The sequence below is a fragment of the Sinohyriopsis cumingii genome, chromosome 7, assembly GCF_028554795.1.
Source record: "Sinohyriopsis cumingii isolate HCF-2022 chromosome 7, ASM2855479v2, whole genome shotgun sequence".
Classification (NCBI taxonomy): domain Eukaryota; kingdom Metazoa; phylum Mollusca; class Bivalvia; order Unionida; family Unionidae; genus Sinohyriopsis; species Sinohyriopsis cumingii.
This window is the reverse complement of record NC_142967.1, coordinates 15745390-15765427: the sequence shown is the minus strand read 5'-3', so window position 1 is coordinate 15765427 and position 20038 is coordinate 15745390. Positions and strand designations below refer to the sequence as shown.

Here is a 20038-nt window from a genome sequence, read left to right as displayed (position 1 = left end):
CGATGGAATAAGAAATGGCCCTCACTAAGCTCAGCTAAGTCATGCTGAGAATAGTGTGTATATCATAACACATCATTACAAGGCCGTTATCCCTTAATTCCCTGAACAGGTATTATGAATAGCCGTCTTTTACTGTAAAGACGAAGAATCGTTTAGGCATACGATAAGAAAACGATATAATTAACGATATAATTATGTCGTCCAGACAACAGTTAACGCTTTGCGTGGGGTTAATTGTGATATTTATGTGAAATATAAGGTTTATATTAGGAATGGACTGAGCATTTAGATTCGTTCTGATTTTGGAGCCATCCTCAGTTGTTGTAAGTCTGCAGACTTTTTCTTTGTTGCAGTGAAAGAGACAAATCATTTCTTTGGATAGTTCAGTAAAAGTAGAAAGTACTAATTATCTGGACATTGATAGTATTCGATGAGCGTTGTGAATTATTCGAAGGAAATCTGGAAGGACGATGCCACCTTGACAAAGTCACGATCCTAGTCACGGAAGAAATTTGCAACCAGTTGCGGAAGGTCAACTGAAGAAAAGGTAGTTGGAAGTGGTGTACATTTGTTCCTTGACATTAGCTTGTTAGCAGTCTCGAAGAGCTCTTCGCAGCTGGATTTTTCCGTGATCTTTTACTGTAATGGGATGATTCCACTGCATGGACTATGTTTGTGGCGTTCTTCTTAGCGGCTTCATGAATTTGCTTATGAATATTGAGTCTGGTGGAAAGCCAAAGCCTCTCAGCTTTACGGTGGTCTATTTTAGCAGTGCGAAGCTAGTCCATTAAGGCATGAACGCAGGCAGTTATCGAGTTGTTCTGCTGTAGGAGGTAAGCAAGTTGGTAGTTTTCATTGGATGTCATGCATTAGTTTGGTTATATTTATCATACGGAGGTTTCTCTTAGTAGCAAATGAAGGTGGAGCGTTAGGGACTGGCACGTAATGATGGCATATACTGCAGAGGTGATCTGATGCAAGGTCGTGGGATACCAGGGAGGACCGTAGAATATTATCATCAGATCTGTGAAGAATCATGTCCAAAATGTGGCCATGTTTATGGGTGGTTTGGTTAACTGACAGTTTGAAGTTGAAAACATGAATTGAATCTTAGAGCTTTGATGTGTATCGGTTTCCAAGACAGACAAAGTGAAAGTTGAAATCTCCAAGAATAATCAGATGGCCACCTATAGAATTTTCATACTGCAGGAGATTCGGAAACTGCTCCAAAAATATAGATTCAGTCAGCTTGTTTTTTATACTAGGAGGACGGAGGTAGAGGCAGAAAAAATGGACTGAAGTGAAGGTTGTGGTGTGGTTATGACGTTTGATCATGGCGTTCTTTGCGATGACAACGATTCCACCTCAGCAAGAGTGGCGGGGAAACGACTTGACAGAGTAACCGGTGGGTGTTAGATCCGCGCACTTGGGCTCATCGCCTATTGTTAGCCATGTTTCTGTCAGGAAAAAGACGTCGATATTCTGATTGTTGATTAAATTAACTATTAATGTGCGCTTTTCCGGTGATGCTAATGATTGGACATTGAATAATGCGATACGCAGTGGTAGAGATAAATTCCGGCTTCTTCTGCCAGTGCGAACGATTTGTCTTCATTTAACTATTAGCATTAATTTAAAGAGTACATAACAAATTTGTTAGGTTTCTACAAAACTTCTTTTCATTATGTGGCTCGTGCTTGCTCAAGAACGTGTAGAGGTACTCATCAATCATTATCACCAGAATGATTATATGAGTTATCCATATTCATAAACTGCATTTATTCTTTCAAACTTTCTCTAGTGATTTCTACGTTATCTTCCTTGTCAATGAACTATGAAGCCATGGCCAACGGCGTAGTATTTGTTAACGTCTTTATTGTTGGTCCCTTCTTCTTGTTCTAAGCCATTCTGTTATTTTGATAACCATTTCATCCGCAGTCAAGTGCTCAGCTATGCTGTGTTTGACCTTAACCGGCTGTTGTTAGAGACGTTGGATGTGTCGTCCACATCGATATTTTCTCTTGCCTTCTTTGTGGTTGCTGTTGTGCCAAGTATCTGTCTTTGCTGATCTGTTCTGTACTCAACGTTTTCGTTGCTTTTGAAATCATGGAATGTTCAAGCGTTCTGTCCGTCAGTGTAATATCGTCTGATCTATATCGCGAAACGTATTTTGTTTATCTTCCTTAGAAACCAATGAACTATCAAAGAGCTTTTTCAGTGATTTTTTGTAAAGTGTAGATTCCATTTTAGTTATGCTTCCACTGAATACATTTATAATGAATTCCTGTATATAAGGTTAATTGTTATTTTTTCCTTTGTCATCCCAAATCTCCCATGCCGTTATCTATACATTCTCTAAAGCTCCTCGATCTTATCAATTTTAGATCTTGTGTGGAAATGTTTGTTCTTTACACATTGCATGAGCAATTTTAATGATTTCACACCATTGGCGTTCAAATGCAAAATATGTCTGCTAATATGCAGATATAAATTTTGTTCAGTCTTCATGATCCAAACTTGACTACGCTTTAGAGACGGTCATCTACAACCTACTAGTGAGATTTATTATCTGCTTCAATTAGCAATTAATAATACCTACAGAAGTTAGTCTGTTAGTGCATATTATTGATTTTAGTGACTACTAGGACCGCCTAAGCGAAAATATTAGTAATGCCTTTACGTGCTTATTAGAACTGAAAGTTACTATTTTCACGACCTTACACAATTATTTATGTCAAAATGGTATCCATGTTTTCCTTTTTCATGAAGGGGTATGTGCATTTTAAGACATCGTGTTAAAGTAAACATCTTAATAGGTTAGATGAATTTTAATCACTTTAATTAACAAAATTTGCAATCACAGAATCAGAGGAGACATAAAGAAAACTCACAAAAAGATGTCTATTGTTAAAGCAAATTAATGAATAAAAACTTAATCCACGCCTGTATTGAGTGAATGAAAACTTCAAAACAAACAAGCAGGCTCCTATTTTAACTTGCTTGAAAGCTATAGCTTAAAAGAGTTTATTCTACACATGAATAATGTTACAAAACTATAGTCTTAAACTAAGTAACAGAAAAAAGTTAAAATCAGTAAGTTTACTAACATTTAACAATAATTTATTTCTTTTCAATACAAAAGTGAAAATTAAATTGAAAAGAAACCTATAGTATTAAGACTTAAAATTCCAAACAGTTACAAGCGCTAAAGAACAGTGTTCTGAATGAACTCAAGTAGTGTTCCGACTAAATTGCAATCTTGAATAGGTTGATGTTCCTCTAACCTTAAACGTGCTGATGTGCTAACTACCTTAATGTATCCAAATGAAATAATCCAAAATGTCCTTGAATAAGACAACAATAATCCCGAAATGGTGATTTAGTTCAAAAGTCAATAAGCAGTTTTAATTCCAGTTAATAATTTCCGTAAATAAATCCTCGTAAATTATGACTGAACACAACAAAAAGATTCCACTAGAGACGTGTTAAAATAGGAATACAAAAACGTTGCTGTTAACAACCTTACAAACATTCCCACATTCCCAACTGGCTTACGTTACAATAATCTTAGTGGAAAATTATCCAAAACTGTAAACATGGTAAAGTCTGTTTACTTGAAATTTAGTGAATCGCGTAGCCCATTGTTTTGACCAAGGAACAGTAAATATCCTGAACTCTAATTCAAAAGAAACATTTTAGATACAAAGGATCATTATATTAATATATAATCTACAATCTTTGACAAAATATAAAGCAACATAAAACCTACATAACACATCCAAGAGAAAGAGCCATAATATATTGAACACGAAATGAAACAAATAAAAGAAATGGAAGAAGAGCATAAAGGAAGACCCGAAACGAAAACATTGGTTTTATCAGCGATAATATTTACATCAAATTGTTGCTCTAGATTTCACAATAAATAAGGTATAAACAAGGGTAAAACGACTACCAACTTCACAACATGGTGTGTCTTAACTTCATAGTTGATTTCACAATCCCTGTACCAGGCAATAAAGTAAACCAACTATTCAACCAAACAAAAATTACTGCGTCTCTGAAATACAGTAATAGCTATTCTGGTAAGTTTGCTTTAATTCTCATTTTTGATTCTATGCAACGTTTGATCCTATAGATCTGTAATGTATTTGATTCTGTGCAACGTTTGATCCTATAGATCTGTAATGTATTTGATTCTGTGGTATGATGTTATGATACCCCTTAAAGAATTGCAACTAATCCAAGTTACTGTAAAATTACGTGTATCGCCTTGAATAAAAAATTGGTTATCAGCATTCTTAACATTTCTTTGTATTCAAAATACCGGACTATGTTCTGTGCATTTTGTTTGCGATTTTGGTATATTATTTGCTTTCATATCTCTACTAAACTTGCTAAACAAGTGATATTTTTTGGAAATGAATGGAATAATAAAATCTACCAATGAAAGCCTTGTTGAAAAGATGAGAGAACTAACTACTAATAAAAGACACCATACACTTTACTGAATTATTCAAAACTATACGTTGCCCACATTGTATTGTAAATATGGAGGTAACACATTTGCAACATATTTCTTTTTGGCACGCAAATCTTGAAATGATAATGCAATATCCGAACGTGCTGATCGTTTTCCTAGAGACTAATTGACTGTTTATTCATTTGAAAATTGTTATGAATCCATGTTCTTAAAATAAGTAACAGAAAAGAGTGAAAGACAACAAGCTTTGTAAAATTGAACAAATAATTTATTTCCCTTAAATATAAAGAGAAAATGAAAAAAAAAGAACTTACGGCACTGCGAATTAAATCCCAAATTTATTCAAGAATTACAGACGCACGTCCTATTAATTTAAAGTCCTGAATACAATTCAGTACAAGTCCCAAAGAAATCCAAAACCTACGTCCATGGTGTGTCTGTGGCAGCTATTAAATTGTTGATGTGTCAACAGTCTTTTGTTGAATCACATAAATATAATTCCATGTTTGAATATACTATAGATGCCAGTGAATGTCTCTGACCAAGAATTTTATCACAGCACTTTTATATTTCCAGAGAAAACAATCACTTAAATTCAATAAAATTCGGCCCAACTGGTCAAAACATAATACTACTTGAAAATGCTAGATGTTAAAACACAAACATCCAGTCCTCACAATTACAAGATTATATAGTTCTCTACTTGACATCGGGTCACAATCAGCATTTTCTAAAAGAAAAATTACCTAATCGAAAATAACCTTCTACAATGACCCTGATGTTTACAAAACAATAACCTGGATTGTGTATAATTCACTTAGGAAACTCACAAACTTTGACCCAAATCGACATATTTACCTCTTATATTAATAATGATCCTGAAATTGTGACAATATACATAGATGATAATCTACCCATGTACTAGTTGCTCATAATGAATAAAAAGTCAATCAGGTCAAGAAGAAATGAACTCAATCCTGGACATGGCCAAGCTCAGTACACAATGCCACACTACAACAGCATGTAATGAAATTTTAAAAAATTCTAACTAACAAACAATCAATTTCATTAAATATACATAAGACAGTTGATTAGGGTTTGCGTCTGAAAAGTATTTAATATGCATGCAATTGTATGGCGCACTTGTCTTTATTATTGTTGTATGAGAGTTTACTGCAATATTAATCAGGTTTACTAGCAGCATAAAACATGAGAGTGCTGGCACACTTAGGTATGTATACCAGTAGCATAGAAAATGAGAATAATGGTACACTTAATTATGTTTACTTGTATATTAGAACATGCGAGCCCTGGCACACTTGCTATTATGGATTTATTAAATTATTTATAACTAAAATATCTTGAAATGGTTGCAGAGAGGCTATCCGTGAAGCGATATAGTAGCGAGTGATCAAATTAAAACGTACGTCTAAAATATCAGCAAGTGTGCCAGAAATGTCGTAAACTACTGCCTATCAGTACATAAAACAACGCACTTATCAATTCGGATTGTACAGATTGTGTAATGATGTTGGTAGAGTTTCATTAATTTTAATAATAAAAGATACGATCCTGTCATATTTCATTTTCAACAGTAGCTACCATGAATAGTCAGTAACCACCACAAAGAATTAGTAAATGTAATTGAAGCGTTATCGGATTGACAATAAGTTACATTTGCTACTTGATACAAACGATACGGCAACACTAAACGAATAAATATCGGTCGGAAGCCATTTTTTAGAAAAAAATGTTGCTTTAAATATCAATCTTTCAAAAATTTGACTTTATCGCGATAACTACCTGCCTCATTTTAACACAATTATCTTCGGACTCTTAATCTTATTGGGAATCTGGTGCAATGTTTCAGTTTTCGGCAAAAGAATTTTACAACGAGGACTGACATAAAAATGAGAAGTTTAAACAAATGAAATAGTAATTGCAATTATACATTCCAATATATTACATATAATTAAACGTAAGTAACAATTTTCTTTGAATAATTGTTTAAAAGTTCGTTTGTACACTGAAATGTTTATATCAAGTGAGATTTTGTCCTATATGGCATTTATCTCCTGGAATCTTTGCTATGCACGATCTCCAATATTTTCATTCCCCTGGTTTGTATACCTGTAAACAGAAGATAACGTAAGTCTTATAGTGAGCAAAATTTTGACTACGCATCTAATAATTATGTTGTAAAACGTAAAAACCTGATACATCATATCTAGAACTTGAATATTAAAAATATTTCCCAAAAGATCTCTGATATTATTTATGCAAAACATCGGATATTATTTCTTCTAATTTCTGTCATTCCGTCTTCTCCACTAAGTCTTCATCTTCTCCACATAATATCTATCCCTTAGACCACAAAAATAATATCCAATACACCAACTATAACATCCATTATATCATACTCACTATCCAAACGGTCTGTGCTATCTTAAAATGTAAGAGAAGAAGATAAACTCTCACAAAATAGACTATTACACCACCAAAATACTATTTGGAAAAACGATAGTGTCTATTAATAATTACAACTTGTAGGGTAAGGCCAATTTTAAAAAACCAAGTATCTATTTATAGTCACCACTGGTAGGAAATCCCTCGGGAAAAAACCTAGTATTTATTTTCAGCCATAATTTGTGGTAAAATCCTGTGGAAAACCCAGTTTATATATTTTTAGCTTCAACTTGTATGACAATCATATTTAAAAACCCTAGCATATATTTATACCTACAACCTGTAAAAATTCCTATGAAAAAACACAAATCTATATTTATAGCCTCAAAATTTCAAGATTCAATGACGTCACTGTACTGGACACTAAGGTAAATATGGCAACAGTGTTGCGAGTGGCTAACCATAATCAGACGGATGCTGAGTATTATTGATGCAAGTGCCTGACCTGAATACGCGCAACTGTAGGTAGGTAAGTGAAATGAATTTGAGAGGGACAAAGGGAGTTTTATAGAAACAAACAAAGACCAATACACATACACACACACTCACACACGCTCTCTCCAAACGACCTCTGTTAGCTTAGAATGTAAACGATGAAGATGAAATTTCACAAAAAGACTATCCCTTACATCTAAAAAATACTATCCATTACATCAACTATACCAACTATTATATCATACTCACTATCCAAACGCCCTCCTTTAGCTTAAAATGTAAGAGAACGAGATAGAAGCTCACAAATGATACTATACTATTACATTATAAAATTAATATTCATCACACCATATATATCATCCATCACCCCACACACGAGCTGAACTGTTAGCTCAAATGTATGCCAGTGATTCCGAAGAAGACATGAGTGAGCTTGCATCAATGTCCTACACTTCTGTCACAATACCACGAGAGTCCTGATTCAGCGCCAAAGAAATTCGTTCGTCCCCCTATAATTATTGTCACATTTGAGAGACGTAAAAACACACTTACAGAAAATTGAAAACGAAGACTTTCATCAACACTGTGAAGTGACAAGAGTTCAACACCATCTGCATCCACTACAGAGAGAGAGAGAGAGAGAGAGAGAGAGAGAGAGAGAGACTGAGAGGTTGAGAGAGAGAGAGAGAGACTGAGAGGGTGAGAGAGAGAAAGCGGTGGTACATATGATAGGATGACAAAACCAATTAAACCAATGAAGAAAGAAATTCGTTTGGTGCCTCATGAACATTATGTTTTACAACCTAGTAGCCAAAAAGTGACTTGCATGAAGAAAAAAAATTGAGAACGATGACATACACCTACACGGAGAAATAAAAAAGTTTAAGTCAATGGTTACTACGTCTTTGTATGTAACGTTCATATGAAATTTTGGTACAAACGAAACTAACACACATACATACACACGCACACACACGCATGCACGCATTCACCCACGTGTTACTGCATTGGGTGACAGTAGAACTGGGACTAGTAGTTTGAGAGAAGGACAGACAGACTTAACGTTACATTGCAGAGACAAAGAAAGAATTGAAAAATACGGTAAAAGGGACACCATTTTTTGGTTCTGTTATTTTTTAAAGGTATTATAGGACAATGATAATTAAGACGACGTCACATATTCTATGTGAGAATGTTCATATACAATTGTTTTCATTCTACCATAACATTTGTTGGATATCACAATTTAGGAGATGTCATGTTTGGCAGCACACGCAACAAACAATGTGGTAAAGTTTCCAACAAAACTAGGAACATCATCAAAACAAAATCTGGTTCTACTGCACTCATAAGTAACGGAGAGAATGAAAATATGACAAACATATTACATTTTCCGAACGCATGTTTTGGTTTTAGAATGAGAGTTTACCATGGGCAGGGTCATAGATTGCAGTGAAACTCGCTTTTTTGTTGAATAAGCCGTGTGTTTGGTTTCTTTCTGAGAAACGGTAGATCTAATGTTAGAATTTTATCCGTGACAAATGGTAGTGCCAAATAGGTTATATGATGTGTACAAGTTGAAGTCAATTCAAGATGTTATAGCATTTAAAGATTTACTTATGGAAAGAAATCGTTCTACAATTTTTACATAAACATTACATGACAAACGGAACTATTCTCGTAATTACGGAAACTACTGATCACATTTATGGAGCGGTTTCCTAAAACAGGAACAGTTACCATTAGGATATCGAACAAATTTATTACAATGGAGAAAGAAAGAAAGAAAGAAAGAAGGAAAGAAAGAGAGACTGTTGTTGTGATATTTTTTTTAAAAGTAGGAATAACATGCTCTCTCTCTCTCTCTCTCTCTCCATCGAATTTTGAGGCTATAAATATAGACAGGTTTTTCCATAGCCGAATAAAATATTGTAATAAATTTGGAGTATGCGCAATTGTTTATAGCACTTCCTTTTAAGAATTCTTAGATTTTTGTGATCACTTGTTTGAATATGGGAACTCGGTGCTGCGAATATATTTCTCAGCCGGATATAATTAGACAATTATTTGGCGCGAACGTCACGGAGTGAAGTGTTAGTGAGTTTCCTTGATGCCATGGTTTACTTTTTGTGAATTCAGGTCAGAGCCACATGATCGTCCTTGTCGCTCAGTAGTCCCTATTAAAATCTAATTGTGTGAATTGATCGTGTGACTCCAGGTACAGTATTTAAGATTGGGGACTGGCATATTACTCAAAGGAATAAACAAGAAGGGACTGTTCCGTCGTCGGCAGGCGCCATTTATTGTTGCCATGGTGGTAAATTTTATGCAGTTTTACAGGTAAAAGGGTAGCTTAAAACAGTGATTTGACTGGCCTAAGGTGACGTAGTAAAAATAGATCCCTGTATTATGTGGAGTTGTAAAATTTTACGCCGTGAAATGCTGACGGTACGTTACGGAAATTTAATTAAGGTAAACCATGCAGATGTGCGGTTGATAGACAATTGGGAACTTGTGAAATCTGTGCTCTTGTATTAATTAGAGTAAAACTTATTACAGAATGGACACGTTGGACGTTCTAGTTTATAACAGCAGCTGTATAGAGGTCTTTGAAATTAAAGGGAAACTTATGACTTCTAGCGGAATCGGTCCAGGGTTTGACATAGCTCGGTCAAGTAAAACCCGTGAAATGATACAATATGTTAAAAGTTTACTGACGAAAAAGCGATACATAAATTAGGCACGATGGTTACAGATCCTCATAACCTGAATGTCAACAAATTATTACGTTAAATTTCCATGTTTTGTGTTCTTTGCGTAAATTACCATATTGATTGAGGACTACGTTAAATTACCATACTCTGTGTACATTACGTGAAATTATCATGCTGTGTATACATTGTGTTAAATTACCATATTGAGTATACATTACGTTAAATTACTATACTGTGTGTACACGCTATATAACTATATGACAATTAGCCGCTGACACATGCTTCGTAGGCTTTTTTGGAACGTAAGAGCTGTGCATTGTACATTCACCTTTACCTCTTAAAATCTGACCCTATCCTCACTACGAAGCGAATTCCCGCACTTCACCCTCGGGCACAATGGCGGACTCACTGAAGCCTGAAGCGTGCAGAAAATTCAAAAACCCACCACCAAAGTACTTCTATTATTTGAGCAGCAGACATTATCGGTGAATGTAAAATTGCTGGGATTACTGTTTCTTCCTCTTTCTCGTGTTCGGTATATTCTTGGTAGTGTAGGACAGGAATAAACTTGATTATTTTGTAGGAACACCATTTCTTGGGAAATAAAGGCTCGTATAATTCAGGCCCTTCCAGATAGTTCATCGAAGGACCTTTATCATCCCAAGATTCTGATCCCTTTTGCCACCAGGATATCCCTCTCTCCTCATCTGTACCTTAAATGGAACATCGAAGTGCTATAAAGACATGATTGTTGTGTTAAATCCAGATCCACTTTGGCTACTTTCATTTGATTTGCTCAACATTGCATGTCCCGATTGCTAGTGTGAGAGTTTTGTTATGAAATACACGAAAACTACACCTGTTTTGTTCTGAATAGTAGGAAAGAACGAGTTTGATATTCCCAATTCGCTACAGTTGAATAAAAAATAATAGTGCCAGCCCAAATGAAAACTCTTGCACTTACCAATGATAATTATTAATTAACCACTCCACACTATATTCCGCTAATAAAACGTTTTCATTTCATGTAGCGTATCGTTGTACTAGTAATAGCAACACTTACCCCATTTCCAGGACAGAAAATATAAATTTCCAAGAAAATCATGAATTAGAAATTATCTCAGTCACTACACACTTCAGTCGAACTGTACTTGTGATTATAATGTATCATCCTGTTGCTTATCATATATTTTTTTTTCAAAATTAAAAGTGATGAAACTTAAAATTAACCATACGAAAGATATTTATTTCTACTTTTCATTTTCATATGGTTTCCATGGATTAAATGTGATGATACCAAATGATATTTTATGTTTCTGTTATCTCATTTATAGAACACGTGTACTTAGGGTCGATAGGTCACCCCATCGCTCATATTAAAACATTCCTATTAATGCGCGGTATTTACACAACAATAGAGTGGTTAGAGCGTCCGCCTCGGATACGGGAGGTCGTGGGTTCGATCCCCGGCCGAGTCATACCAAAGACGTACAAAAATGGTACTAACAGCTGCCTCGCTTGGCGCTCAGCATTAAGATGTTAGTGTTAGGACTGGTCGGCCTGGTGTCAGGATAATATGACTGGGTGGGACATCATGCTACATGTCTGCGGCATGATGCCCCAGTGCTAGACATCACTATAAACTGTCACAATACAGACATCGTAGCGATATGACTGAATAATTGTTAAAGCTACGTTAAAAATCTAAATCACACACACACACACACACACACACACACACAACAATAGCACATGACTTGATACCCTCATTGTACAATACTTCCAACGCACAAACATTTCAACTTTTTGCTTGATCTTTTCTTACTTTTCTAATAACGGCATATACAGCTATATTCTACGTAACTAATTATGCAGATTTTCAAAAAAGAGTGCAAGACCTAATGACTTGTATACAGAGTGAGAGTCAATAGTAATAGCTGACTAACACTAACTGCTAACTGTATTGTAAAAATGCAAGGTTATTCTAATTTAATAAGAAAAAGGTGCGCAAGAAAAATGATATGTCGGCTTTTTTTTACCAAGACAAGGAAACCCTAGTCGCTGGGTTACATTATTTGTCTCCCCATTCAATGCAGACTCTCGTGTGGATGAAAAAATAATGTAACCCCTTGATTGGGATTTTCTTGTCTCGGCCCAAACCCCAACATAGATTCTGTTATTATTAATCACCATAAAAGTCCTGTGGAAAAAAAAGAATTGATAAAAAAATGAAATAAATGGGTGGCCAATCATTAGAGACGTACGACCGGCCCTAAATCGGCTGAGCAGGCCATTTTTGCGTTGAAATGATTATATCTTAATAATTGTTATACTGAACAAAATCACTCACTGATTTTCTTTCCAACACTCTAAGAGATAAATCAATGATCTACTACTGTGCCTTTTTAATAAATTAGCAAACACTCATTCAGCTCGGTTTTTGATAGACAAATAATGAGATGGTAATCGTTCCTCTACTTTTCTTTGCAGTGACCCATAGTAAGATATGACTAGTCAATTAAGTAATGCCAGAAGATGCAAACCAGTCTATACATTATTAGTAACCTGGGATCATGTGGACCTTTGGGCATTTAGAAATATCGGTCTTCGATCTTTAATAGTCAAACATTTCACAAGCTATCATTCTTACTTTTATTCTGAGATAAATCTTTTACGGATGATCATGTATAATTTTCTTTTGTTGTCAGGTCTCTCACAGCTGGTCTGTGTCTGCTCGGAACAATATAGATGTTAGTCTTGACAATAACACTGGTCAACAGTGAAATCATTACTGACTTGAAAAGGCCCTAATCTGTAGTATTTTGGCGTGCCGAACACGAATATAACCGTGAAAAATTTGTATTGGCTCTCGTTTTGAAGATATTCATATACCTCATTTTCTATGTTTCACTGTGTAAATTTCTCCAGTAGGACTGCAGCAACATCCGGAATAATGATGTAACATTGCATAATACCATCATGCTCACATCATCCACAGTTGATTGCATCATTTTCTGATGCAATGCAATACTAATGCCATGCGGCTGCTGAAGTAAGTTGACGTCAGCAGTGTACTATACATGTGTAGGCCTATTATACTAATGCCAGGCGGCTGCTGAAGCTGACGTAAGCAGTGTACTATATAAAGCCCAATCAGATAGGTTCAGCATTTAAAATATTTTAGACGTTGTGCGAGACAGTTCAAGCTACTGTTACATAAAACTTATTATTTTATCCATTTACGTACAATAAAGAACAGTAATGCCTCGAAAGTGTGTTAATACCGCGGACAATTTTTGCTATATTTGTGGGGAAGTGACATTTGCCAACCAGAAGAAAAGTATCAATTCTCAAGTGAAGAAGGCATATCATCTTTACTTCGGATGCAAGGTTGGTGACCAAGACAAGCCTTGGGCTCCGCATATATGCTGTGCTACATGTACAACACAGCTTTCACAGTGGTTGAATTGCAAAAGGTCATCAATGCCGTTTGCAGTCCCAATGGTGTGGAGAGAGCCAAGCAACCACCTAAATGACTGTTACTTCTGCTTGGTTCCTCCTCTTTCCGGCGGAATAACGAAGCGAAAGAAGTCGAGAATAGTCTACCCAAACATTCCGTCTGCATTGAGACCAGTTCCACATGGTGAGGGACTTCCTATTCCAGAACCTCCAGCAGAATATTCTCTTGATTCATCTGACGAAGACAAAGGTGAGTCGACCTGTTCTTCTCCTGGTCCATCAGCATGCAGTGATCCAGATTTTCACTGTGGTGCATCATCAACCCCACACAGAATAACACAGGAAGAACTAAATGACCTGATTCGTGATTTGGACTTATCAAAGAACAAGGCAGAATTGCTAGGATCAAGACTCCAACAATGGAATCTTCTAGAAGAAGATGTCACAATTACTGCATATCGAAAGCGCCACCAGCAATTGGAGCCTTTCTTCAGAAAGGAAAGTAATCTGATATTCTGTTCCGATATTGAGGGCCTCATGAATGCTTTAAAAATCACTCATGACCCACAAGAATGGAGACTATTTGTGGACTCTTCGAAACTGAGTCTCAAGGCTGTGCTTTTGCACAATGGAAACATTCTTCCATCTATTCCAGTAGCGTATGCTGTCCACATGAAAGAGACATACGATAACTTAAGGCAGCTACTGAATTCCATTGAGTATAACAAGTACAGCTGGCACCTCTGTGGTGATTTGAAGGTAGTTGCCCTTTTAATGGGACTGCAGCAAGGATATACAAAATACATGTGTTTCTTATGCGAGTGGGATAGCCGAGCAAGGGAAATGCACTACATGAGGAAGGAATGGACTCACAGGCAGAATGTAGCCATTGGAGAGAAGAATATCCAACAGCCAGCTCTGGTTGAGGCTCAGAAAATCTTGCTACCACCCCTTCACATCAAACTAGGTTTGATGAAGAACTTCGTGAAAGCCATTGACCGGACTTTGCCAGCATTCCGATACCTGCATGAAAAATTCCCTCGACTCAGCGAAGCAAAGATTAAAGAGGGAGTTTTTGTGGGTCCTCAGATTCGAGAGCTTTTCAAAGATGACCGGTTCAACAACTTGCTGGAAGGTGACGCGAAACAAGCATGGAATGCTTTTCGCCTAGTTTCTACAAACTTCCTCGGAAATGTTAGGGCAGAAAACTATAAGGAACTAGTAGAAGACATGTTGATGAAGTATAAGAAACTTGGCTGCAATATGTCTCTAAAGATTCACTTCCTTCATTCCCATTTGGATTTCTTTCCTAGCAACTGTGGTATTGTTAGTGATGAACACGGCGAACGTTTTCATCAAGATATCGCAACAATGGAACAAAGATACCAGGGAAAATGGTCCACTACAATGCTGGCTGACTACTGCTGGACACTCCTCAGAGATGCTCCCGAACAGCTGTACAAGAGACAGGCGAAGAAATCTAAGATGTAGTCAATGACTTGATTTTTTATAGGTAGGCTATTACAGTTGACCTTTTACTATTGGAATGCATTTCGTTATGTAAACATTAATTTCTTGCAGATTACAAAAAAACTAGAGCCAATTTTGCAATTTGACTGTCATATTCGTGTTCAGCACATAAAAATTGATAAGAATTGACTAATTTTATTTCAGTAACATGACTTTTGTAAAAATTTGTTGTCCAGTGTAATCGGGGCGTTATGTGTGTGTACGTGTATTCGCATGGTGTATGTTTTGAAAACAAGGATGAAATAAAGAGATGATAAATGGATACAAAATAAAAAATCATGCTAAATTAAAAGATTAAAGAAGAAGGACAAGAGAAAAGCTGAAGAACTGCTGTTTCATCTCTCAGCAATTTGGCACTACGGTTATTATAGCACAACCCTTGACTTCCTATACGTTACTGTGGCAGCCTAACATACATAATCCTTTCCTTCCTTTACGTTATGTTGTCAGCCTAACACGCATAACCCTTGCCTTCCTATAAATTACTTCGGCAGCCTAACACGCATAACCCTTGCCATCAGGCAGCCTAACAGGCATAACCCTTGCGTTCCTATGCATTGCATTGGCAGCCTAACAAGCATCACCTTTGTGGTCCTATACATTAATTTCACAGCCTAACAAGCATAACCCTTGCATTCCTGTACATTATTTTGGCAGTCTAACAGGCATAGCCATTGCCTTCTTATAAATTACAAAATCTAAAACTGGAGAAGGTTTGCGTCTCATATTAAGGACACCAAGTCAACAGCTCAGCTACACTTACTGTTAGATTGTTCCAAATGGAATTATTCTTGTTAAAAAGCTAGTTTTGAAGCCATCATTTACAGTTTAGACTTTTCTGAATTGAGAGAGACTGAGGTAGGCACTGAGATCTATGTCCATATGAGACACTGTTAGGTAGGTGTTGGGATCTATGTCCATGTGAGACAGTGTTAGGTAAGTAATGATATCTATATCCATATGAGACAGTGTTAAATATGTATTTGGATCTATGTCCATATGATAGTGTTTGGTAGGTACTGTGATATATGCCCTCATTAGGTACTGGGATCTATGTCCATATGATAGTGTTTGGTAGGTACTGTGATATAGTGTTTGGTAGGTACTGTGATATAGTGTTTGGTAGGTACTGTGATATGTGTATACATGATGCAGTGTCAGGTAAGTATTTTGGTATATGTATATATGAGTGTTAGGCAAATACTGGGATCCATATGATTCAATTTTGGGTATGTACTGGGATCTATGTCCATATGATAGTGTTTGGTAGGTACTGTGATATGTGTATACATGATGCAATGTTTGGTAGGTACTGTGATATGTGTATACATGATGCAGTGTCAGGTAAGTATTTTGGTATATGTATATATGAGTGTTAGGCAAATACTGGGATCCATATGATTCAATTTTGGGTATGTACTGGGATCTATGTCCATATGATAGTGTTTGGTAGGTACTGTGATATGTGTATACATGATGCAGTGTCAGGTAAGTATTTTGGTATATGTATATATGAGTGTTAGGCAAATACTGGGATCCATATGATTCAATTTTGGGTATGTACTGGGATCTATGTCCATATGATAGTGTTTGGTAGGTACTGTGATATGTGTATACATGATGCAGTGTCAGGTAAGTATTTTGGTATATGTATATATGAGTGTTAGGCAAATACTGGGATCCATATGATTCAATTTTGGGTATGTACTGGGATCTATGTCCATATGATACAGTGTTTGGTAGTTACTGGGATATATGCCCTCATTAGGTACTGGGATCTATGTCCATATGATAGCGTTTGGTAGGTACTGTGATATGTGTATACATGATGCAGTGTTAGGTAAGTATTTTGGTATATGTATATATGAGTGTTAGGCAAATACTGGGATCCATATGATTCAATTTTGGGTATGTACTGGGATCTATGTCCATATGATAGTGTTTGGTAGGTACTGTGATATGTGTATACATGATGCAGTGTCAGGTAAGTATTTTGGTATATGTATATATGAGTGTTAGGCAAATACTGGGATCCATATGATTCAATTTTGGGTATGTACTGGGATCTATGTCCATATGATACAGTGTTTGGTAGTTACTGGGATATATGCCCTCATTAGGTACTGGGACCTATGTCCATATGATACAGTGTTTGGTAGTTACTGGGATACATGTCCTCATTAGGTACTGGGATCTACGTTCTCGTAGGTACTGGGTTGTATGTCCTCATGGCTGTTCATGATGCAGTATTAGGTGGATACAAGAGTTTATGTCCACAGGATAGGATGTTAATTAATCAGGGATCTAAGTCTATGTGGTTTCTTTATGATTTTATAAAGCAAAGCCACTTGCAATTTACCTTGTGTTTACAATAGTGAAAAGCGAGATGTTCAATGCTCGCTAGACGTAATATCGTCATATGCTATTATGCTGGAAAGAAAAAAGACAAATTTCGCCATTTTTCATGCCCCTCCCCCATCAAAACTCAGCATGTATACAAACATATATTGTATTATAGGTTATATATTTGTAACACTATTAAAGAACTGTGATTTCTAGAGTGGTTGAAAATTAATTCAAAAGCAAAATATATCAAATAGGAATCCATAGGCCTACAAGACCATACGTTGTTTGGAGGAGTCATGTCAAGTGAGTACCATTAACATTAATTTTGATTACCCGGAAATGTGTTGTCCAAAAAACAAGCAAGAACTCCACCGAAGAAATTCGGACTGGAAAGCAGGATCGTGAGAAACTGGTCCAAGCCTTCGTTTCCTTAAAAAAGAAAATAGGGCTTCATTATATTGCAGTATATACATTAAAACTATTTTACAAAATGAACGAATCTTGTTATACCTAAAATAAGACATCGTGCAATTGTTCTTATTTATAGCTGTGCACACAGGTGTCGCATATTTTCTTTCTTGTTTTAATGTTTCTTTTCCCATCTTTCTTTTACATCTTTCTTTTACTTTGTATTTGATCCCTCTGTCGGGACGGGTATTTAAAAAGCCCCGGTACGTTCTCCATTCAAAAGAGGCGACTAACCTTTCTTGCCCTGTGATGCGTCACATGATGATGTTCCACCTGAGAACGTCTTGGAGTTTTCAAAAAAGTGGGATTTAATTACAAAAAATCGGACACCTGATTCTAAGTAATTTCCCCCTTATTGGCTTTGTCTTTGTTTCGTTTGTCCTTTTGAGATACCTAAACTACCTCGGTACGGTATAGCTAGGATTGTTATGATGTGTCATCAAACTACATACATACATACATACATACATACATACATACATACATACATACATACATCCATACATACGTACGTACGTACATACGTACGTACGTTCGTACGTACGTACGTACATGCATGCATGCATACATACATACATACATACATACATACATACATACATGCATACATACATTGTTTTAAATGCCTAAATACTAATTTTGTTCTTCATATGAATTAACATTTAAAAATGCATGCACTTGTAATAGTAATTTAAAACTTGACTAAAACTGCACCAGAAACAATTTAGTTTGAAATATAAATGAAAGGGAAGAAAATTAACAGATTTTTCAATGCACCATACCAATGTGTTGCTTAAATCATATGATACGGAATGATAAATAAATTAAAGAAAATTAGTTATATTTACATGTATCAATGTTTGGGAGAAAGATAATGTGCCTTGCCTTGGAGGAACTTAATTTTCTGCTGCAATAAGGGAAACATACTTACATACTCACCTACTTGCATCTATGCATGCATTCCTACCTCTTTACCCACGTACCTACTTACCTGTGTCATGACTTGAGCGTGAGTTGAATTTAAATGAGGGAAAAATGGGCAGATTCACAATCATTCTCTGGTCCAAGCCAGTCTTATTCCACTGGCACTACCTACATGCATACATACATACATACATACATACATACATACATACATACATGCATGCATGCATGCATGCATGCATGCATGCATACATACATACATACATACATACATGTTGAGCACCTGGTTTACCTGTTGTTATACATTTCGGGTTCTTCTCCATCCATGTTGGCACCAGTAAACCCACAAATATGCTGATTCCAATTATTGACAAGTTTCTTGTGGCTGACATGTCAATTACACTCAGATTTGACAAATTCACGCCAGCAAAGACCCCTATGATTGTCACTGTTGCTCCACCCAGTACTGGATACGGGATGCTGACAAAAATGGCCGAAATCTTTGTAAAAACGCCAAACACTATATAAATGAATGACATGGCAACAAACACTTTGCGACTTGCCACCTGGAAGAAGAAATATATATATATATATATATATATATATATATATATATATATATATATATATATATATATATATATAACGAAAGTACATAAGAAATGAGCTGAAGCCTTGAAGATAATATTATTCCTATGGAAATGAGTGGAAGGCCATTGAGATATCAGTCCTATTACAATGAGCAGAAAGCCTTCATGATAATAATAAGTGCTAAGTAAATGAGTGCAAGCCTTGGACATAACAAATCATCAGGTAATTAGCGGAAAGCCATGGAAATCACAACATGCATATTAAAATGAGAGGAAGGCCATGAACATAAAAATATTCCTATGGAAATGAGTATAAAGACTTAGAGATAGCAACAGTTCTATTAAAATGAAAGGAATCCTTGGACATAACAGCAGGCCTTTTTAAATGAGTGGAAAGCCATTTAGATAACAAAAGTCCTATTCAAATGAGCGGAAAGCCTTGGAAATAGCAATAATCCTATGGAAATGAGTGGAAAGCGTAAGAGTTCTACGGAAATAATGCAAAATGCAAAGGAGATGGCAACAGTCTTAGGAAAGAGCAAAAAGCCTTGCAGATAACAACAGTCCTATGGAAATGAGTGGAAAGCGTTGGAGAGAACAACCGTCTTATTAAAATGAGCGGA

At 36.1% G+C, this 20038-nt stretch overlaps 1 protein-coding gene across 1 annotated transcript in view; it reads right to left on the bottom strand.

Moving 5' to 3' along the window:
• Positions 1–4802: 4802 nt before the first annotated feature.
• Positions 4803–20038, bottom strand: part of LOC149794770 (solute carrier family 23 member 1-like) — a 45131-nt gene continuing 29895 nt past the window's right edge. The window contains exons 8-11 of the mRNA XM_089966234.1: positions 19118–19391; positions 17767–17862; positions 10609–10811; positions 4803–6613 (exon numbers count right to left, since the gene is read on the bottom strand). Of these exons, the coding sequence (XP_089822360.1) occupies positions 6593–6613; positions 10609–10811; positions 17767–17862; positions 19118–19391 (594 nt within the window). The 3' untranslated portion in view covers positions 4803–6592. The remainder of the gene's footprint in view (positions 6614–10608; positions 10812–17766; positions 17863–19117; positions 19392–20038) is intronic.